Source organism: Carex rostrata, chromosome 4 (assembly GCF_964058835.1).
Source record: "Carex rostrata chromosome 4, lpCarRost1.2, whole genome shotgun sequence".
Classification (NCBI taxonomy): domain Eukaryota; kingdom Viridiplantae; phylum Streptophyta; class Magnoliopsida; order Poales; family Cyperaceae; genus Carex; species Carex rostrata.
The window spans coordinates 11,143,148-11,163,315 of NC_135921.1; the positions used below are offsets into that span (position 1 = coordinate 11,143,148).

General features: G+C 32.2%; 1 protein-coding gene across 5 annotated transcripts; it reads right to left on the reverse strand.

Moving 5' to 3' along the window:
• Positions 1-3,972: 3,972 nt before the first annotated feature.
• On the reverse strand, positions 3,973-11,224 carry LOC144553336 (adenylyltransferase and sulfurtransferase MOCS3-2-like). Of its 5 annotated transcripts, XM_078301452.1 has the most exons (13): positions 11,094-11,224; positions 9,712-10,090; positions 9,127-9,391; positions 8,916-9,008; positions 8,387-8,442; positions 7,797-7,861; positions 7,634-7,708; positions 6,707-6,785; positions 6,516-6,554; positions 6,301-6,409; positions 5,561-5,679; positions 4,964-5,083; positions 3,973-4,698 (listed from the first exon to the last, which is right to left on the reverse strand). In XM_078301452.1, the coding sequence occupies exons 3-13, from the start codon at positions 9,371-9,373 to the stop codon at positions 4,342-4,344; spliced, it is 1,359 nt and encodes a 452-aa protein (XP_078157578.1). In that variant the 5' UTR covers positions 9,374-9,391; positions 9,712-10,090; positions 11,094-11,224; the 3' UTR covers positions 3,973-4,341. The 5 variants fall into 5 exon arrangements, with proteins under 5 accessions (XP_078157578.1, XP_078157581.1, XP_078157579.1 ...); XM_078301455.1 differs by lacking the exon at positions 6,707-6,785 and having other exon boundaries at positions 7,690-7,708; positions 11,094-11,223; XM_078301453.1 differs by lacking the exon at positions 11,094-11,224 and having other exon boundaries at positions 9,712-10,225.
• Positions 11,225-20,168: the final 8,944 nt, after the last annotated feature.

The window sequence follows — 20,168 nt, forward strand, 5'->3', positions numbered from 1 at the left end:
TCTCTCTCTCTCTCTCTCTCTCTCTCTATCTATATATATATATATATAGGAGGGTTAAAATGCACCCTCCCCTCGTATTTTCATTTTCCAAGTTCAAATAGTTGATTCGAACCATCCAACGTGTTCTTCATATTAAAATGTGCTTGGAGACCAAATTTTACATTTTTTGAGATTTTTTTACTATTTTTTCAGAATTTTTGAAAATCATCACTTTGCTGAATTTTTTGTTATTGTTTAGTTTAATCAAAAATTCTGAAAAAATAGTAAAAAATTTCCAAAAAATGTAAAATTTGGTCTCCAAGCACATTTTAATATGAAAAACACGTTGGAAGGTTCGAATCAACTATTTCAACTATGAAAATGAAGATATGAGGGAAGAGTGCACGTTAGGAGCACACAAAGATGGTGCATTTTAACCCTCCTAATATATATATATGGGTCTGTCTAAATTGCTGCTGGCAGCATTTCGGGAGAGGTGCTGCCGGGGCTATATTTAGCCGTGTGATGTCCAAACAACAAATCCAAACCGTTAGATGTTTAATCTATATTATAATCTACTTGGAGACCAAATTTTACATTTTTTGGAATTTTTTTACTATATATTAAGCTGGTTTGAAAACCGCTGATTTCAGTCAATTTCTGCAGCATTGAAATCAGCAGTTTTCAAACCAGCTTAATATATAGTAAAAAAATTCCAAAAAATGTAAAATTTGGTCTCCAAGTAGATTATAATATAGATTAAACATCTAACGGTTTAGATTTGTCGTTTGAACATCAAAAAATAGAAAAAACAGTGGCAGCACTGCCGGCAGCAAATTAGCCACAGCCTATCTATATATATATATATATATATATATATATATAGATAGACTAATGTGCATCCGAATGTATATGGGCCAAAATACATACGGTCCAAATTCGACTTTTTAAAATTTAAATGGTCGATCCGAACCATTTATCTTGTTCTCCATATTAATATGTGCTTGGAGACCAAATTTTACATTTTTCTGAATTTTTTTACTATTTATCAAGTATTTTACAAAATTGTTGATCCAACGGTGGCTTAACAAAACAGTAAAATCAGCAGCCACCATTGGATCAACAATTTTGTAAAATACTTAATAAATATTAAAAAAAATCAGAAAAATGTAAAATTTAGTCTCCAAGCACATATTAATATGGAGAACAAGATGAACGGTTCGGATCGACCGTTTGGATTTTGAAAAGTCGAATTTTGGACCGTATGTATTTCGGCTCATATACATTCGAATGCACATTAATCTTTATATATATATATATATATATTTGATTTTCAAGAACTCTCACATTTATCCAAACTTTTAATTTTTCTATTAAAACTCGCTTTATTTATAAGTTTTTTTTTATTAAAATATATGTAGTTTTATAATTGATCAATTTGTGAAGATGAATAATTACTTCTTCTTTTTTTTCTCATCACACACTATTTGTACATCACTAGTAGAGATGTAAATCACATGTCCTCGTAAATTTGACAAATAGAAGATCAAACCTTTCACTTACTCACCCTACATAATTTTTATTTTTTAGTAGAGAATAGAATAAAAAAACTTTATAAATATAAAATAAATTTAATTAAAAGAGATAATAAACTAGATAATATAAAAGTTTTTAAAATTTAAAAATAAATATAATATTATAAATTAAATAAGATGAGGATTCAAATGCCTTAATTTTTTGGGTCTCCATTGTGCCTCTATTTCCAAGAACTTTAATAACTCAAAATTTAAAACTTAAAATGAAAATAAAATTGTTGGATATGATCTACATTATTTTATCTATGCAAGTATAAAAAAATTATGACATTTCAACTTTCTTTTGGTTGTCAGCTTGTAAAAAGGTACTAATGTGAATAATTTATAAACATTGATTTTCAACTTATTGATTCATATAAAGTTCAAATCGAAATTTGATAATTTCTTATGAGCACATGAGAAAATAATATAAATCATATCTAAAGATTTTATTTCGATATTTATGATTTAAATTTTGAGTTATTAAAGTTTTGAAAATGAAAGTACAAAAATAATGAAGACAAAAAAATGTTTAAAGAAAATAAAGACATAATTCGTGGTTGAGACTTTATAATACAGTGTGGCAAATGCCGGTTGTACGCAGTGAAACTTAGCAAATAATTATAAAATGTAAGACATAATTTTGCAAAAGCATTTGAGGGTGAAATAGAATTGGGAACCCCTAAGATAAGTCGAATTTTGTGTTTGGATACAGACCGTCTGATCTGCTCTGCTATGCTCTGCTCTGCTCTGCTCTGCTCTGCTCTGCTCTGGTATGAATATTAAAGGAATCCGTGCATTTAAATTCATACAGAATCAATCAATCCGAATTCTGATCGGACGGTCCCGAGGATTTCAGTGAAGGTAAAATATATATTGTTGAGTGTGGACTGAAGGCAGGCGGAGGTTTGGTTTGGGTCAAAGTAATAACTGAAAGGGCTCGAATTTCAAACAAACAAAACAAAGAATGAGTCTCTCTCTCTCTCCCCGCCACTGCACTGCACTGCAATTCACCACCTTTATTTATATTTAATCTGCACCATGTCCATTCGAAATATAAAATGAACGAACGATCACAATTTAATTTAGTTTTGCTGTCTGTACTACTACTACCCCTAGATCTGATCAGAAATTCAGAATCCGCACGCACGCACGCACGCATATTAAAGAGCCCGCCTCGCCTCGCCTTTATAGAGATGTACATATTAAAGATCGAGCCCCGCCTGGAAATATATCGTGTTACCAATTAAACTGTGTTGTGCCAAAAGATGTACATGTTCTTTTTATCTCGAGGAGGCAACACGTACGAACAGGTACGGTTTCATAACACTACTGATACTGATTGTAAAATAAAAATATATAGTAATCTCGATCGATCGAGGAGGCTGGAGACCATGTATGCAACAGTCACGCGCGTGTCGTATCATGCTCAAAGATATATAGTCATGAAATTTATAGAGAGAGAGAGAGATAACTTTTCTTAATTATTTATTTTCAGAAATTCCGCTTGATGTTTCTTATTACAATCTAGATTAATTAGATATTAATTATTGTCGATCGATCATAGCGAATCTGCACCATCAATCCAGTGTTGGTACGCTTCTAATGTTTCACGAGGCATAGACTCAAAAGGTGTATGACCACCTCCCTATAAATTAAATTAAATTAAATTATATATGAACAATTAATTAATATTTATTTAGGTAAAATGAAAACCTGTTTATATTTTAAAATTATAAAAGAACATGCATGCATCTTAATTATTCGATCTTACCCGTAATGTAGCAAATAGAAGGTTGTCAAGTTGGGTAATATCAGCTTTAAATTGGTTGCTATCAAACATATAGTTTAATTTATTTATTTTCCCTTCTGCAAAAGTAGTTTGTTTTCATTTAAATTTAGTTTTACTGAGAGCATCTATTTTGCAATTGAACGGTTCAGGCCAGGTTGATTTTGGATATTGTTTGAGTCGGGTAGGGTTTCAAATCATCCAGTTTTGGATCATGTCTAATTTCAGGCAGGTTGGGTCGGGTTCATGTCAGTTTGATTAAAATGTGCATTGTGACTCGCTGCTCGTGATTGAAATGTGGCCAGCCGAAAACACACTAGGCTTCATTGCTGTGAGAAGTGCTAATTGCTTCTTGTTTGATATAGCTGTCTTTTGTAGCCGAGCTGAGGCATTGAACTTGTTGTAAAATTGATATGCATGATTGATGAGCAGACTTAAACATGAAATGCTCTCTTTACCCTTGTTATTTCCTTCTGTGAGGTTATTTAACTTGGATCATTAACACTAACAAGGAAAAAAGCTTAACGTACGTAATGATCATACCCAAACCCAAGGCCGAAAGATGCAACTCATTTGTTAATTCTCAAGATTTATTCATTTAAAATTAATTTGTTTGTTTGGGTATCAGTATCCAAAGAGGTCAATTCAAAACACTTTCATTTCCAATTTCCAATTTAGCAGTAAAAGTACCTTTGTTTGACGGGGTTATGCTTAACAAAAAGCACCAAGATATAAAATAGACAGTAAAAGGACTATAAAACAAGCTCATTCGAGAACCACTAGCACTAGGTCTTGACAGAAGAGCGACAAAGGACTACTATAAAATCACGCGAAGAATTGTTCAGTCATAAACAAACACAGCCTCCCATCTAGGAGATCCGCCTCAAAACCAAACTCTGGTTGAGGCAGTTTAAAGATGAAAAAACTCGGCCAAATAAGCCCTTCCTGTACTCGCAAAAAGAAATAAATTTTTTAGTCTTCATTCCCTGTTTAAAATGATTAATAAATGGGGAATTTGGGATCGATCTCCTGCGCCCAAGACTCCAATCCCCCGATTATATCCTTGGCTGAGAAGAAACCCTTTTGGTGCAGAAGCTGCACTGCTGTCTGTGAGGTGTTTCCTCTTCGGCAAATCACGTACAAAGAAGAGTCACTCAACATCGAGCCAAGTTTTGGTAGCTCCTTTTCCAAATCAGAAAGGGGGATGTTCACCGAATTAGGCAGTGAAGTTATCTTGAATTGGTGCACGGGCCTCACATCCAGTAGCGTGTGCCGCTCGCTCTTGTCAAGCACCTCTTTGTATTCTTTAATTGTGATTCGAGCACTTTCAGGAAGTAAACTTAACTTAGGACGAGTCTGCAAAAAAAAAAAAAGTAGATTTGGTCATAGGATTAGGAATATGGTTAGTTTGGAAACTTTTCAGTAAACTAAGGCTTTAAGATAGGTCAAATAATTTTTCATATATAAACTCTTTTAATTCCAAATTTAGTAATGCAAAGATGAACAAAGACACTTCACCCAGCTTAACTAGAACTTTTCTTTTTCAGAAGTTATCAAGGAGATATTATACTTGAGTCTTTAAAATATAGCATTTACGGATCAAATAGGCCAAGGGGATTACCCGATCTGACATTGGAGACTGAGTGAAGTTCTCATAATCAAATCTTTCAAACTCCTCTTTGGTGAAAGATGAATTTTCCCCACATATAGTGCATGCAGATGACCTTCCCCGAAGTTTTACCTGTAGGTGACAACAAGCAATGCTCTGAAGCCTCAACTATAAGTGCATCAAGTGCAACTATGATAGATTTATACAATTTGGTGCTGTTACTTAACCAAGGATTACATAATTGAATGGGTTCAGTTCTGGTAATTGAAAAAATTGTGTTTTGAGTGATCAAAATTTGAATTTGTATTTAGCTTGACATAAATGTAGATGGGCCTAAGCCTCAGCAGCCTCAAATATGGAAAGATAATAGCAGTTGTCATCTGGCACAAAACTGGTATAAATACTATTCCACACGATCAGAATATTCTGAACAATGGCCTCAATACAAATCCAATATGGTAATTTCTTGATTACGATGGGCAGCCTTCAAACATACCAAATCAAGCACATGTCAAATGAATGAAGTAATAAAAAATTGCTACAAATATGTTAAGATGGCAATGAGTCAAATGTAGAAACTGAAAAGTAATTAACAGTGAAATGACGTACAATCCTGATACGGGCAGAAAGAGCATCAAAGAGAAGCATTCTCCCAGAAAGGGGTTCACCGACATCAGCAGCTATTTTTATTGCCTCTAGAGCTTGCATGCAACCTATCACTCCAGGCACTGTACCATGAAAAATGTGTCGTACTGTGATTGAGCAACTAATAATAGTATAAAAGACCAACAAATCTTCATAAGAACATCGATTAGCAGTAGCATTATTTTAATTGATTTAGAAATTGCAATATCAGGTATCTGGTGTGTATAAACAGGACATGTTTTCTATAAGGGAGTTTCGGGTTCCTTTTCTGCTCTTACCAGTTTGCAGCTCTAGTTTGTTTTGCTTTTGTGGTTCTGTGTATCTTGGGAGGGGTGTAACAAACCATGCTCGATTAATTGGAAACATGGGGGTATGACTGTACCACTTTTGCTCAGAAAAAAGAATTGTAACTGTTTTTAGTGTTAGGTTTTACCAAGCCCCAAACACAATGTGAGGACAGAAACTGGTCAAAACTTGTTATAATTTTCATTCGTCCTTTTTTCTTCCCTTTTGCTGCAGCAATCCTATTAGGTGTGGAACCACATCCCTATTTATACAGTGTTCAACTTGCTTGTACTTGAATATGATTCTCTTTACTTTTAATGTGAAAGGAACCAGTTCTACTCTAAAGACAAGAAAAAAAAAAAAAATCCTTTTTATGGCCTTTGTAGAAGACTCAGTTAAACAAAGCATTAGTGGCATACCAACACCAAGGACTCCACTATCAGAGCACCTCTGACAAGCAGCAGATGGTGGTGGGGTCGGGAAAAGACACCTGTAGCACGGGCTTCCCTTGTGATTATAAACCGTCAACTGCATATCCATGTCATATCATTTAAACACCAAGTTAAAGAATAAAGAATATAAATATGTTTAAGTGGCATTAATATATTTATTAACAAAAGACAAAAGCGCCCACCTGTCCTTCCAAGCCTAGAGCAGCACCAGACACAAGAGGCTGAAAAGAAAAGTAAGGATGTTAATTCTTTTGAAGTGCAGTGATTACGATCATAAATTCTAATAAATGGACATGAAAGAACAAAAAAAGAAAGAAAAAGGCATGCTGAAAAAATGATCATAAATTCATTTGCAACCTCAAAACACTAGTACCTTTTGAAGCACAACACAACAGTCACTTATCATGTATCGGCTTGGGAGATTGTCAGTTGCATCCACAACTAGTGTTTTGCTAAACCCGTTAGGGGTTCAACCCGTTTTACCCGGTCCGTACCCGTTACCCGAGGTACCCGTACCCGTTGCCCGGGTACAAACGGGTAGACGGGTAGACGGGTACGGGTAATAAACGGACCGGACAACCCAATTTGAAAAAAAACCCGTTGTACCCGTACCCGTTTACCCGTCTACCCGGACCCGCCTACCCGTACCCGTCTACCCGCCTACCCGTACCCGACCCGTTTCAAAATTTGAATTTCAAAATATTTTTAGCGGCCTACTTTTAGAATTCAGATTCAGTGCAATACCTGACTGAGTAGAATGAGATCTGAGCCGTCAATTTTAATTTGGCATGAATCTCAAATTGACCCCTATAGAATTCAGATCCAGTGCAATACCTGACTGAGTAGAATGAGATCTGAGTCGTTAATTTTAATTTGGCATGAATCTCAAAACGGACTCCTATATCTAAACGGACTTCGGGATATGTCCTTTAACTTGGCACGAATCTCAAAGCATAAAAATTCAGAAAAAACAGAAAAGAAAAAAAAAAAAAAAACCCGCCCGTACCCGGGATACCCGTACCCGTCAACCCGCAACGGGTCCGGGTAATAAACGGGTAGGGTAGAGGTTTTGGGAAAACTACCCGTCTACCCGTTGCGGGTTGTACCCGTACCCATCCTACCCGTCTACCCGCCCTACCCGTTACCCCTAACGGGTTACCCGGAACGGGTCACGGGTAACCCGTTTGCAAACCACTATCCACAACAACATCATATCTTTGGTCATTCTACTTAGTCTTGGAAAAATGTACAAGCATGTTCCTCTATAGAAAGAAAGAAAACTAAAACTTTGAAAGGATACTGATTCACAATTTTGAGAGCATTTGATGGATGCAACAACTCCTGGTGCTCTACTACCTTGACAGAAGAGTTAATCCTGTGTAAGAGAGTCAAAATGTCAATGTACTACAAATCAATTTACTAAATCAAAAATAGAAACCAAGAGGAATAGGGTAAGTACATACGCACGACAAGCAGCAGCAGCCGACTGAACTTTTGGTTTGCCAATGTATGCTTCGGTATGGATAATCTAAAAAAAAAGATTCATGAAACTAAAATTTTAATTAAAAACTACACGGTTTGGATATATGTTTAGTTAACAAAACAAAAGGAAAGAAGCAGAACGTTTAGCTAAGCTTATTAATGACCGATATCTAGTGGCCAAAAAATTAAACAGTATATAAACAGATTAAAAGTTGACATACTGCTAAATTTTTTGGTTTGGTTAACTAATGATTCATGACCACAGATCCAAAGTATTGCAGGCTAGTACAAATATGTAAATCAATAGAAAACTTGGTACTTTTGAACTCCACGTTAGTTCTATAAGTAGAAAAGTTGATTGAAGGGGGTTTACATGTGCTGAAAAGTTTATCATTACAACAGATATTTCTAAAAAATTCCAGCTATTTTCTGACTTTGGATAAACAATAATTATTCTGTATATCTCTGTAGGGTTCCAGAACAGCAGAAAACTGGGAGTAACCAGATGTAGCATTGTGAAGAAAGAAGTTGACTAAGAAAAATTATTAACATGACATTCGAAAAGGCAAACCTGACGATGTAGGTTATTGAGCTCAACAGTATCACCATCAACAATACCTATGCAACCTATAAAAAAGAAAAGAAACATAAAATTAGATATAATAAAAATGATCTACATGTTCATTGGTTGCAATTAATGCTGTACCTATCATGAACTCTGAAGATGAAGGAGACATCAACAAGGGAATAATTATAATATTGACAAAATAAAGAGAAAGGAGACTTACGTATTATTTTAGCTACAAGAAAAGATGTATACAGAACAAAGGAGGGGTAGTTTCATTAATATCACAAAGAACACAAAAAACAACATGCATGTGCATGTGCATGCAAAACAACCAATGTCGTTTATTTATGCCTCTTTAAATATGAAGGAGGGGAGGGGAGGGGAGGGGAGCAGAAAGAATTTGTCTGTCTGCTCTCTTACGATGTTTTCCCTGTGTAGTAGTATTAATAGAGTTTACAGCTTCAAGTGGGAGATCAAATATAATAGCAAAGGAAAGGAAAGGAAAGGAAAGGAAAAAAATCAAAAATCGTACCAACCCCGCATGACGCAAGATACATGGCAACAGGAGATCCAAGGCCACCTGCTCCAATTACCAAGACCCTCGATTGAGAGAGCTTGCATTGTCCTATTAGATTATATTAGTAGATATATAATTAGGGAAAGGGAAAGGGAAAGGGAAAGGGAAAGGGAAAGGAAAGGAAAGGACAGGAAAAGGAAAAGACGATAAGAAGTAACCTAATTACCTTGTACTCCAAAATCGGGGAGGAGGAGTTGGCGGCTATATCGGTAAATCATCTGAGCGCTCAATGCGGCGTTAGGTGAGGAACCATTATTCGCACAAAATGGAGTGATAGAAGAAGAGGTGGTACTGGTAGTGGTAGTGTGAAGCTGCGACTGAAGGGCGCTGATTCGGTTCTCCAACTGCTCCTTGTCCAATTTTAACCTCTCTATCTCTCCACGGATCCAATCCGGCGAGGCACTGTCCGCCATCTGATAGTCTGATTATCTCTGAAAAATGAAAACACCATAATATCCAATATACCCATAAAAACTTAAAATTCTTTTTCTACCTCCTTTGATTTATTTATCCTATGATTTAATCATTTTAGAAATAAAATTGACAAATTTACCCTCCTAAAATTGACCAATTTCGAAAACCAGTAAAATATGCATGCAGCTGAATACAATTACGGGACGTCTACAGTAGTGACCTGAAAAATGTTACGTTGTATGGTACTGAGACAAAGAAAGAGCGTACAATATACAGGAATTGGTACAAAAATTCCAATTCCATTTCCAATTCGAAGAGTAGGTGCAAAAAACAATACCTGATAGGTAAAGCTCCGATTAAGGTTTGAGACTATCCTAGTTGAACCTATAGCTCGCCATCCTCTTCAATCAAAGAGTCTCTCTTCTTCTTCTTCTTCTTCTTCTTCTTCTTCTATCAGTACTTGAATAGAATAGAATAAAATACTATAGCCGCCACCCCTCCTAAGTCCTATCCCCGACGGAACTCCAACTCCTTTTGGTTTTGGTTTTGGTTTTGGTATTGGTTTTGGTTTTGGTTTTGGTTTTGGTTTTGGTTTTGGTTTTGGTTTTGGTTTTGGTTTTGGTTTTGGTAGGTAGGGTTTTGCAGCAGCGGGAGGACGAATGAACTCTGCTCCTTTTCTTGAGAAAAAGGAGGGCCCTCCTATTCTCTAATCCTAACTGTTCAAAATCAATCAAACGACTTCAATTACATCTGATTTATTTTAATAGATTATATTGATATAAAAGAAAAAAATAATTGAAGCCGTTTGATCAATTTTGAACGGTTCAAGTGTAATATCTCCTTAATAACTTCTGAAAAAGAAAAGTTCTAGTTAAGCTGGGTGAAGTGTCTTTGTTCATCTTTGCATTACTAAATTTGGAATTAAAAGAGTTTATATATGAAAAATTATTTGACCTATCTTAAAGCAGTTTACTGAAAAGTTTCCAAACTAACCATATTCCTAATCCTATGACCAAATCTACTTTTTTTTTTTGCAGACTCGTCCTAAGTTAAGTTTACTTCCTGAAAGTGCTTGAATCACAATTAAAGAATACAAAGAGGTGCTTGACAAGAGCGAGCGGCACACGCTACTGGATGTGAGGCCCGTGCACCAATTCAAGATAACTTCACTGCCTAATTCCAGTCAGTATACAAAGTAATATGATAGTGTGCTTTGTTTAGACAGCAATTTAAGTAATTTTCTTTATTCAATCAGATGCTTTGTTTAGACAGTATACTGGACTTCCTGTGTATGATACATTCTGGTATTGTACAAGTTAGTATTGACTCTATTTCATCATCATCCTATACTCATCCTCTCATGGACTGTATTGACTCTATTTTGTTGACTCTTTAGTGAAATGCTTCTAAAAATATGGGTTGGATAATTTAGTGGAATCGAGTACTTTGAACTACTGTTTACAACTTGTTGGGTCTATAGTAAATTCCAAGGTATAATTGGGTTGGATAATTCTCCTTTTTGTTAGAACTGAAACCGATTTAAAACCATGAATAGGTCAAAGAATAGAAGACCTTGAACTAAGAGTTTGGAATCACTGGGTGATGTTTGTATACTTTGGAAAAGAGTTTGCTTATTTTTAATAATTTCTGCTAATTATTGATTTGTTCATCCAATTAACAGAGAGCACGTGGCCTCGGAATTGAAAAGCAAAAGCTTACAATAGTGAGGACAGCAATGGAGGAGAGAGGCTGCTGGAGGCGCTGGAAAGGGCGGGGTCGGGCTGAGAGGCGATTTCTAGGTTTTCTTCAGGTCGGAGGAGGAGAGGGGTCGGGAATTAAAATAAACCGCTTGGAGGAGATGGCTGGACGCCTCCAGTAAATGGATGAGCGTTTCAGCGTCAAATTTTTTTGATCTGAGATGCGATCCGCACAAATTTTAAAAGGAATCCAACGTCTCAAAATCGTATGAGGTATGTCAATTGAACGCATTAGATGCCGATTTTTTTATTTATATCCAAAAAATAAATCAAATTACAAAAAATAATTACTTCGGCGTTAAAATTTAAAAATTACCCAATCCAGTTACCCAGTAACCGAATTTTTTTTTCCGGTTACCCAATTCCCGGATTAGTGAAATGAGTCCGGTTATTGGTTAACCGGAAATGTGAAATGGGTCTGGTTATTGGTTAACTGGAAATGAGCAAAATGTTTGGTATGGTATATGTCCAGTTAATGATGCACCGGTTTTGTGTTTTTATTTTAAAAAAAAAACAGAAATTTTTTATTTTTTGTATTAAAATATTAGAAATGTTGAATATATTTCTTTGAAAATAGATGAAATACAATATAATTTGATTTATTAGAAAGACTGCAATAAATAACCCGGATCAATATTTTTCAAGTCAGATTTTTTGCGGCCGTAAGAAAAATTAATATATTTCTTTATGTTTTATTGGAAAAAAAATAAAAATTCTTAGATTCCGAGTTATTGATCCCAGTTCAAAAGTCATTTCTAGGTAATCTAGAAAATATTATGATATTTCTAGTACATTTAATTTATTAAAAGTTGTATCTATGAGAATTATTTTTGAATAACAATCATTAAATAAATTAAAGTTTTTGTTTTTTTTTTTCAAAATAGATACAACTTTTAATAAATTAAATGTATTAGAAAGATCATAATATTTTCTAGATTACCTAGAAGTGACTTTTGAACCGGGATCAATAACTCGGAATCTAAGCATTTTTATTTTTTTTTCCAATAACACATAAAGAAATATATTAATTTTTCTTACAGCCGCGAAAAATCCGACCTGAAAAATATTGATCCGGTTTATTTGTTGCAGTCTTTCTAATAAATCAAATTATATTGTATTCCATATATTTTCAAAGAAATATATTCAATATTTCTAATATTTTAATACAAAAATTAAAAAAAATCTGTTTTTAAAAAAAAAAAAAAACACAAAACCGGTGCACCATTAACCGGACATATACCAGACCAAACATTTTGCTCATTTCCGATTAACCAATAACCGGACCCATTTCACTCATCCGAGAATTGGGTAACCAGAAAAAAAAATCCGGTTACTGGGTAACCAATCGTTTTCGAAATTCAACGCCGAAGTGGTTATTTTTTGTAATTTAATTTATTTTTTGGATATAAATAAAAAAATCGGCATTAGATGATAAATAAAAATTTATTGTCAAAATTATTAGAGAAACCATTTGTGAAGTAATTCTTCTTCATGTATAAAAGGCCATTATTTCTTTAATATAATGAAATAGATCATAAAAATATGAATAATTTTAGCGTACATCTAATTTTTACGGTACTTAATTACATCCATTCTTATTGTACATATATTCGAAATATTATTTGTATTGAAAAAAATTTATCTAAATAATTGAGAATACACCTATAATTTTTTTTTAATTTAGAATAATATATATCTTTTACATATTTACCACAAAAGTTATTTACGTTGGGCGTATTTAATTACTTCAAAAATATAGATTTTCATTAATTATCGGAGACTTTCAGTCATCTTTAGAAACTATGACTTCCTCATACAGAGAACATTTCTTTAACCACTAAATTAAAAACTGATTTTTCCGTGCTTACCTTCGAGTCTTGTTTGCATTCCTTTGATTCACTTTTTTTTGTATTTAAAACTAAAAGCTTGAAAGAAATTATTAATTTTAAATCGTGAACAATCTATAAATGTTTTAATTCCGGGGTAGTCGTGAAAAGTAATAAGAATTAGGAAAAAAAAAACGAAAAATTATCACAAAACTATATGGTATTAGGAAACTTTGTACATTGAATGTGACAACAAAAAGGAAAAAAAAAACAAGAAGAAGAGAAAATCATGCAAATTACATAATGATCTCCAGCAATCTATGACAACAAATACAAAACAAACATATATATATATATCACCTAAACAAAGGGAAAATAAAATTAAAAAGACTAATGAAATCCATAATTTATATTTTATAAAGAGGTAACCTAGCTATCTTAGTAGTCATTAGTCCGAGGTTTGCTGCAACAAAGAATGCTAAAGATGTTCTTCTTAACTTTACCGTGCTTCGTCATTGTGTCGTAGTCGGTCTGTAAATGTATTTGAAAGCTGAAAGCTTTAGATTCTGTAGTAGAAGAGAGAAAACAAAGAAGGAAATGAGATGGATGGAATGGCTGGGGTTCAAATGTCCCTTTTATAGCTTTAAAGTATGAGAAATTGATGGTAATTAAGTGGTAAATACATGCCAGGAAATTGTCTAAGAGGACCCAATTGCAACTGTATTTTCAAGTCTTGTTTCAGTTAATTAATTGAAGCAGTCATAGATTCCAATGGAACATTACACGTAAAGCATCACTATATCAAGTCAAGCACAAAACTTCATAGTGGAAATTCATTGATTTGCTTAAGGTGTTCTTTGCTGTGTAATGTTGCTCCAATTTGAGTAGAACAAATGTGAAGCTGGAGAGGAAACTTTCACTCAGCAGATTATTTTTTATTTTTTATTATTTGGGAGAAGCATGTCTCGCTATATATAGTTCGAATTTCATGAGAAAATGCTCTGTTTTGTAAGCTTTATAGTTACACGTGACAGCTTAACTTTTGAGCCAATTAACTGCAAACTTCCATTACTTGACCATTTGGAGATGCATTTCTATCCCTATTTATTATTTTGCAATCTAGCTTGTTATAATATCTGACTGATTTAAATTAATAAACCAACTGAATTAAATCATTGATAGCTTATAATAAGTTAATTCTAAAGCATGCTTATTGTATTTCATTAATGATCTGTCTCCATTTTTTAATGTCAAGATATGGTGCTTTTCTTTATGATTGTGGAACTTTTGCGATTTCTTGTCCCCAGTTTTGATGCCAAAATAAATTAATTCTTCCATTTTCTTTTTATTTCGTACCAACAGCAAATTGAATTTGTATATACAAAATCGGAATTATTAATCAGAGTACACTAGTGTACTAAATTTATTGAAATATGTCAAAGGTTGATTTTGGAAAAGCGTGCAATGGTGCTTCCTTTTCAAGCTGACGAACTGAAGTTAAATCTACTATCTGGGTAAAGATTTGAACAAAGCAATTTTAACTTCAGACAGCGCACAAATCATATATAATGTTGTTTTGATTCTATTGTTCGTGCACTGTTGGAAGTCAGAACTGCTATGTCAGAATCTTTGACCTATAATCTTAATTAGCATATATTACCATTGGAAATGGTGTCGAAAACAGAAGCAGAGGGATATATAACCAGGGCCGGTCCTGAAGATTTTGGGGTCTGGGGCGGGAGAAATTTTTGGACCCTTTATATGTACCCGTGTTGTAAAAAAAGGCTTAACGGCCTATTATATGCCTGTTTAATTGTTAATGACTGTCAAACAGTTATGAATACACTTATCGGAGGTCTGTTAGTAAATATTTTCGATTAATTGGCCGATTATTCTCAATTATTCCCAATTATTTCGTTTATTCTCGTTTGATCGTTTGTTTTTTTTTCCGTTTATTCCCATTTATTTTTGTTTATTCCAGTGATTATTTTTACATTGTTTTTTTCTGTAACTGTGTGATAATAAGTTTCATAAACATGTATTGCAATTTTATTTGTGCTTGGCTATACATTCAATTTTTTTATATATGTTTTTTCTTCTTACTTATTTTGAATTAATTGATTAATTCCTCTAATATATATATACCATATATTTTTCTTACTTACTGATGTAATTTTTTCAATTAGTACATCATATTCATATATTAAATTAAGTTGTTATTACAAACTAACTTTAGTGATTTTATGTTAGAATGTTTCATGTCTTTCAAATAATATATTGTTAGTGTTTGAAAATGCTTAATTCTCGAATTTATTTTTTAATTAAATAAATGTGTTACTTACACATGTAAAGTGTGTGTATTGTTAAGCGTAGTTTTATGTTATAATAATAGAACTAAGTTAAATTAAGTTTATTTGATAAGTTTGATGAGTTAAATAAATTATTTTTTTAATAAATTATGAATATATACACATAATTTTAATGAAAATACAAAATTGTCCGCATAATTCTGATTAATCGGCAGCATACCGATTAATTGCTTGACAGTATCCCGTTCGTTCGACAAGCGCATTCCGTTATTTACAATACTGATATACACTATTTTTTTTTTTGATATGTCAATAGATCATACCTATTTATATAAAAGTTTGAACCTTTTGAATATTTAAAGTTTGAGCCCTAATATTTTATTTATTTTTAATATATACAGATTAATTTTTTTTAATATATGCAAAATATTTTTATTTCTTTGGGGGCCTCATAAACATTGGGGTCCGGAGTGGTCGCCCTGGCTGCCCAGCACCAGGGCCGACCCTGTATATAACTGAACAACATTAACAGATTTTAAAATTTGTACATTTAGGTTTTTATTTAGTTACGGGTTGAAGTCACGAAAAAATAAACCAGAAAGTGAGACACATAATATACTGAATAACCTCATATGTCGGTGACCCGCCACATAAGATCCGAGTTCCATTTAATATAGTTTAATTAACTTTTCAGATTAAGTGACTCGTACTAGCGGTGTCATCAATTATACCCTTTTACGTTTTAGGGAAAATTTCTAGTATACCCATATAAACTTTCAAAATAGCCAAGTTACCCATAAAAACTTACTAGTATTGTGCCCGTGCGTTACAACGGAAATATATTATAAGATTGAATATAATATGAAGAGATCTTTTTGTTTGACATTCACACAAAATTAATAAATATAATTTCATTATTTTACAGAATAATATATTATAACTTTTACATAATAATTATTAAATATAAAATTATATATTATATCTTTTTATTTATACATATAATTATATAATTTCATTATTAGAAGTAGAGTGGGGCAATGGGATACATAGCGTATATTGGTCCGCACTATGAACTGAATTTTTTTTTATTTTAATTGTAATAGTGGATATGAACCGTTCAACATGACCTTCATATAAATGTGTATTTGTAAACTAAATTTTATATATTTTTAGAAAATTTTACTATTTGTTTAGATGGGTAAAAAATCACTTAATCTGAAAATTATGGACCATCCAAAAATTCTAAAAATGTAAAATTTAGTTTACAAGTACATATTCATATAGAAATCATGTTAAATGATTCAGATCAATTGTTACAATTTTGAAAATAAAAATATTGGTCCGTAGTACGGACTAATCCGTGCTATACATAGCACCATAGCCTCACTCTTTATATAGCTATTTAATTAGTAAATTATACAATATTTTTTACCACTTTATTTAATTAATAGTTTATATATTTTGAAATAATGGTTATAATTTTCCAAGTTCAAATGTACTTGAACCCCAATCATGCCTCACATTCTTAACTTTATTTTCAAAGTTTAAATAGCTGGTATGAATTGCTCAACATGTTCTCCATAATAAAATGGTCTTTGAGGTCTTATAATTTGTTTACTAATTATTTTGATGAGTACAAAAATCATTGGTTTTGTACATATCTAAAAGTTAGTACTTGTTTTAAAATATACAATTTGATCTAAAAGCACATTTTAATTAAATGCCATGTTGAACAATTTAGATTAACTATTTAAAAATTAAGTGTATAATTAATATACGAAAATAATAATCAAGCATTTTCATCTTACTCTGAAAAAAAAAAAACTTCAATAGTTTCATGTTTTAATTCCCTTTAGCCATCTGAGTGTTTCGTTAAGTCAAAGTCATAAGGTGAGAGAAAGAATACGACGAGAGAAAGAATACGACGAGCGAATATAAGGTGAGTTGAAAATTAATCCAAAATCCCATCAGTTCCCATTGAAACCCAGTGTGCCGAACAGGGCCTTAGAGCATCTACATCCCTTAAACTCTTGGAGTTTCTAATCTGATGTGGCAGTTTCTAAACCAGTTTCAGCGATGCAGATGGGTTTCTTATTTAGCAACTTTGCTCCAAAATTTCTTAATAAGAAATCGTTTATAAACTCTGACGTGGCCAAATAATTCGCTGAAATTTTTCTCTCTTGTAATTTATTTGCTGATGTGACAATTAAGAAACTCTAATTTTAGTTTCAGGGATGTGGGAGTTTAGAAACTTTCAGAGACAATTTCTAAAAATTAGTTAACAGTTATTTAGAAACTCCAAGAGTTTCACGGATGTAGATGCTCTTAGAGTTAGATGTACGGAACAATACTGATAGGAAATGAATTGATTCAAAATTTGTGCTTCTAAAATCTAAGCAGTCTGATTTGTTTTCATATCAACTCAAAATTTGAGATACATTATGGAGGATGTGAACTCCAAAATATCTGAATTCATCCTCCAGAAATTAAGACGGATTGAGGATCTTTGAGTGAATAATTAGGATACTAAAATTAAAATCAAGAAGTTTATGACTAGTATTGGCCAAAATATGTGGATCGGTGATAAAAAGTGTGAATGGTTGAATGGATTTTCCATTTATATGTGAAGATGGTTGCTATTTGCTACAGTGAAGAGTGAAGAAGAAAGAGATAGAGGAGAAGAAGGGAGAAGGGAGGAGAGTATATTTGTCTATTTCAGTTTTTAAATAACTAAATAATAAATTAGATAAATAAAAGGGGATAGAAGAAATGATTATAAGTTTTAATGGGGATATTGGGTATTACCTTATTTTTATGGGGAAATTGACTATTTTGAAATTTTGTATGAGTACACTAGAAATTTTATCTAAGTTTTAGCCATTTATCCGACTCAAATCTTATTCCGTGAAATAGATAAAAGCAATAATTTTTTTTAAGTTTCTTGAGTATGTGAATAATTAAATAATCTTTTTCGTTAATTTATTGGATAAAAATATACATAAAAACTATTTCATATTTGTTATCTTATTAAAATATTTAATAAATATAAAATTATATTTGATACTTTTTTATTATGATTGGATTAATTTATATTACATTTCAATATAATATTTTTAGTTAATAATTTATGATAAAAATGATTGATAAAACACTTTATACGTAGTTGATAAAATAAATGACAGTGCTGGCGATAATAATGCTTCTCTATCTCTCTCAAAAAAAAGTTTTTCAACTTTTCGAGAAATTATACATCTCTTTTCTCCTTATTAAGGAGCTTAATATCTAGATCCTGAAAGGGTCCTGATTTACTGATTTTTTTTGGGGAGGATGCTCTTCATACCACTATACTAGAGTTTACATGTGTTATCTTGTAGATAAATATAGTATTTAACTATTTTTCTCTACAAATTTGATTTAAATTATAATTATATAAATATCATATATAAAATAATAAATATATATATATATAGAGGTGGGCTATGGTGAGTTGCGAAGTAAAGCGACTATTTTACTTCATGCTCATATTTTTTGATTTTAAAGTTTAAAACATCGATCCGAACCGTTTATCTTGTTCTCCATATTGAAATGTGCTTGGAGACCAAATTTTACATTTTTTGGAATTTTTTTACTATTTATTAAGCAATTTTGAATGTCGCTGATCTGATGGTCCAGAAAATTTTACTGTTTTTTACTGTTCACAGCAAAACAACAATTTTAAAAAATGCTTAATAAATAGTAAAAAAATTCCAAAAAATATAAAATTTGGCCTCCAAGCACATTTCAATATGGATTAAAAATCTAACGGTTCGGATCGGTCGTTTGGACTTTCAAAATAAAAATACGGCGTGAAGTAGAAACGCATTTTACTTCGCAACTCACCGTAGCCCATCTCTCTCTCTCTCTCTCTCTCTATATATATATATATATATTAATAGTTGTATCGTATCCTTCATTTTTGAAAATTGCCGTATCGCCGTATCCGTATCGTATCAGTATTATTATTGCTTTGAGATTTGTGCAGCACGTATTTGAACGGTTGATTTTCAAAAAGGTCACGCAAATAATGAAATAATGAAATGCTTGATCTTCTTCATTTTATAATATTTTATAATGAAATAATCTGTTTCCGTTGCAACGCACAGGTACGATGCTAGTTAAAATATACGCTCTTAAAAATTAGTTTTTAGTCTAATGACAAAAATAATTCTCTATATAAAAATCGTACAGATCCGAATAAGAAAAATCATTTGTGAATATTAAATTGTTGGTGTTTTAATTTCTGATTTTCATCATTAACATTTGTGATATTTTTGTCAAGAAGATTCTCCTACATCTCTCCACAAAATAAAATAAATTGCCATGTGTATCTTTCTTACATCTCTCTGTTTTAATTTGAGAATGACTTTCTAATATTCTCTCTGCCTAAAAAAGCTGATATTCCATGCAACTATAAAATTGTTTAGATAAGTGGATTAAGATTTGGTTAAAAGACCTGCTTTAATCATAACGAAAAGAGTTTTGAAGAATTAAATAAAATTAAGAAATAAAAGAGATTTGCAGAACAGGCAATTTACGATCTGAACAATATTATTTTGAATGGTTTCGTAACTTCTGAAAACAACTGTGACCCAACATTTAGAAGTATATATGGAAAGAAAAGTTATCATTTGAAACCTTAATTACATATTATATATTAACTCAGAACACAAATTAATGCAAGCCATCAGAATTAATGAAAGTACACCAAATTCATACTTGTAAAAAAAAATATTATTCATCCAATAATATATAGGGACGTGATATGAGTACCCGCACTCTCATCCCCCCATTATCCCCCAATTTTATTTGTTCAATCTCATCCACATTTTTCATGATCTATAAGAAATTTTGCGAATCTAAAAT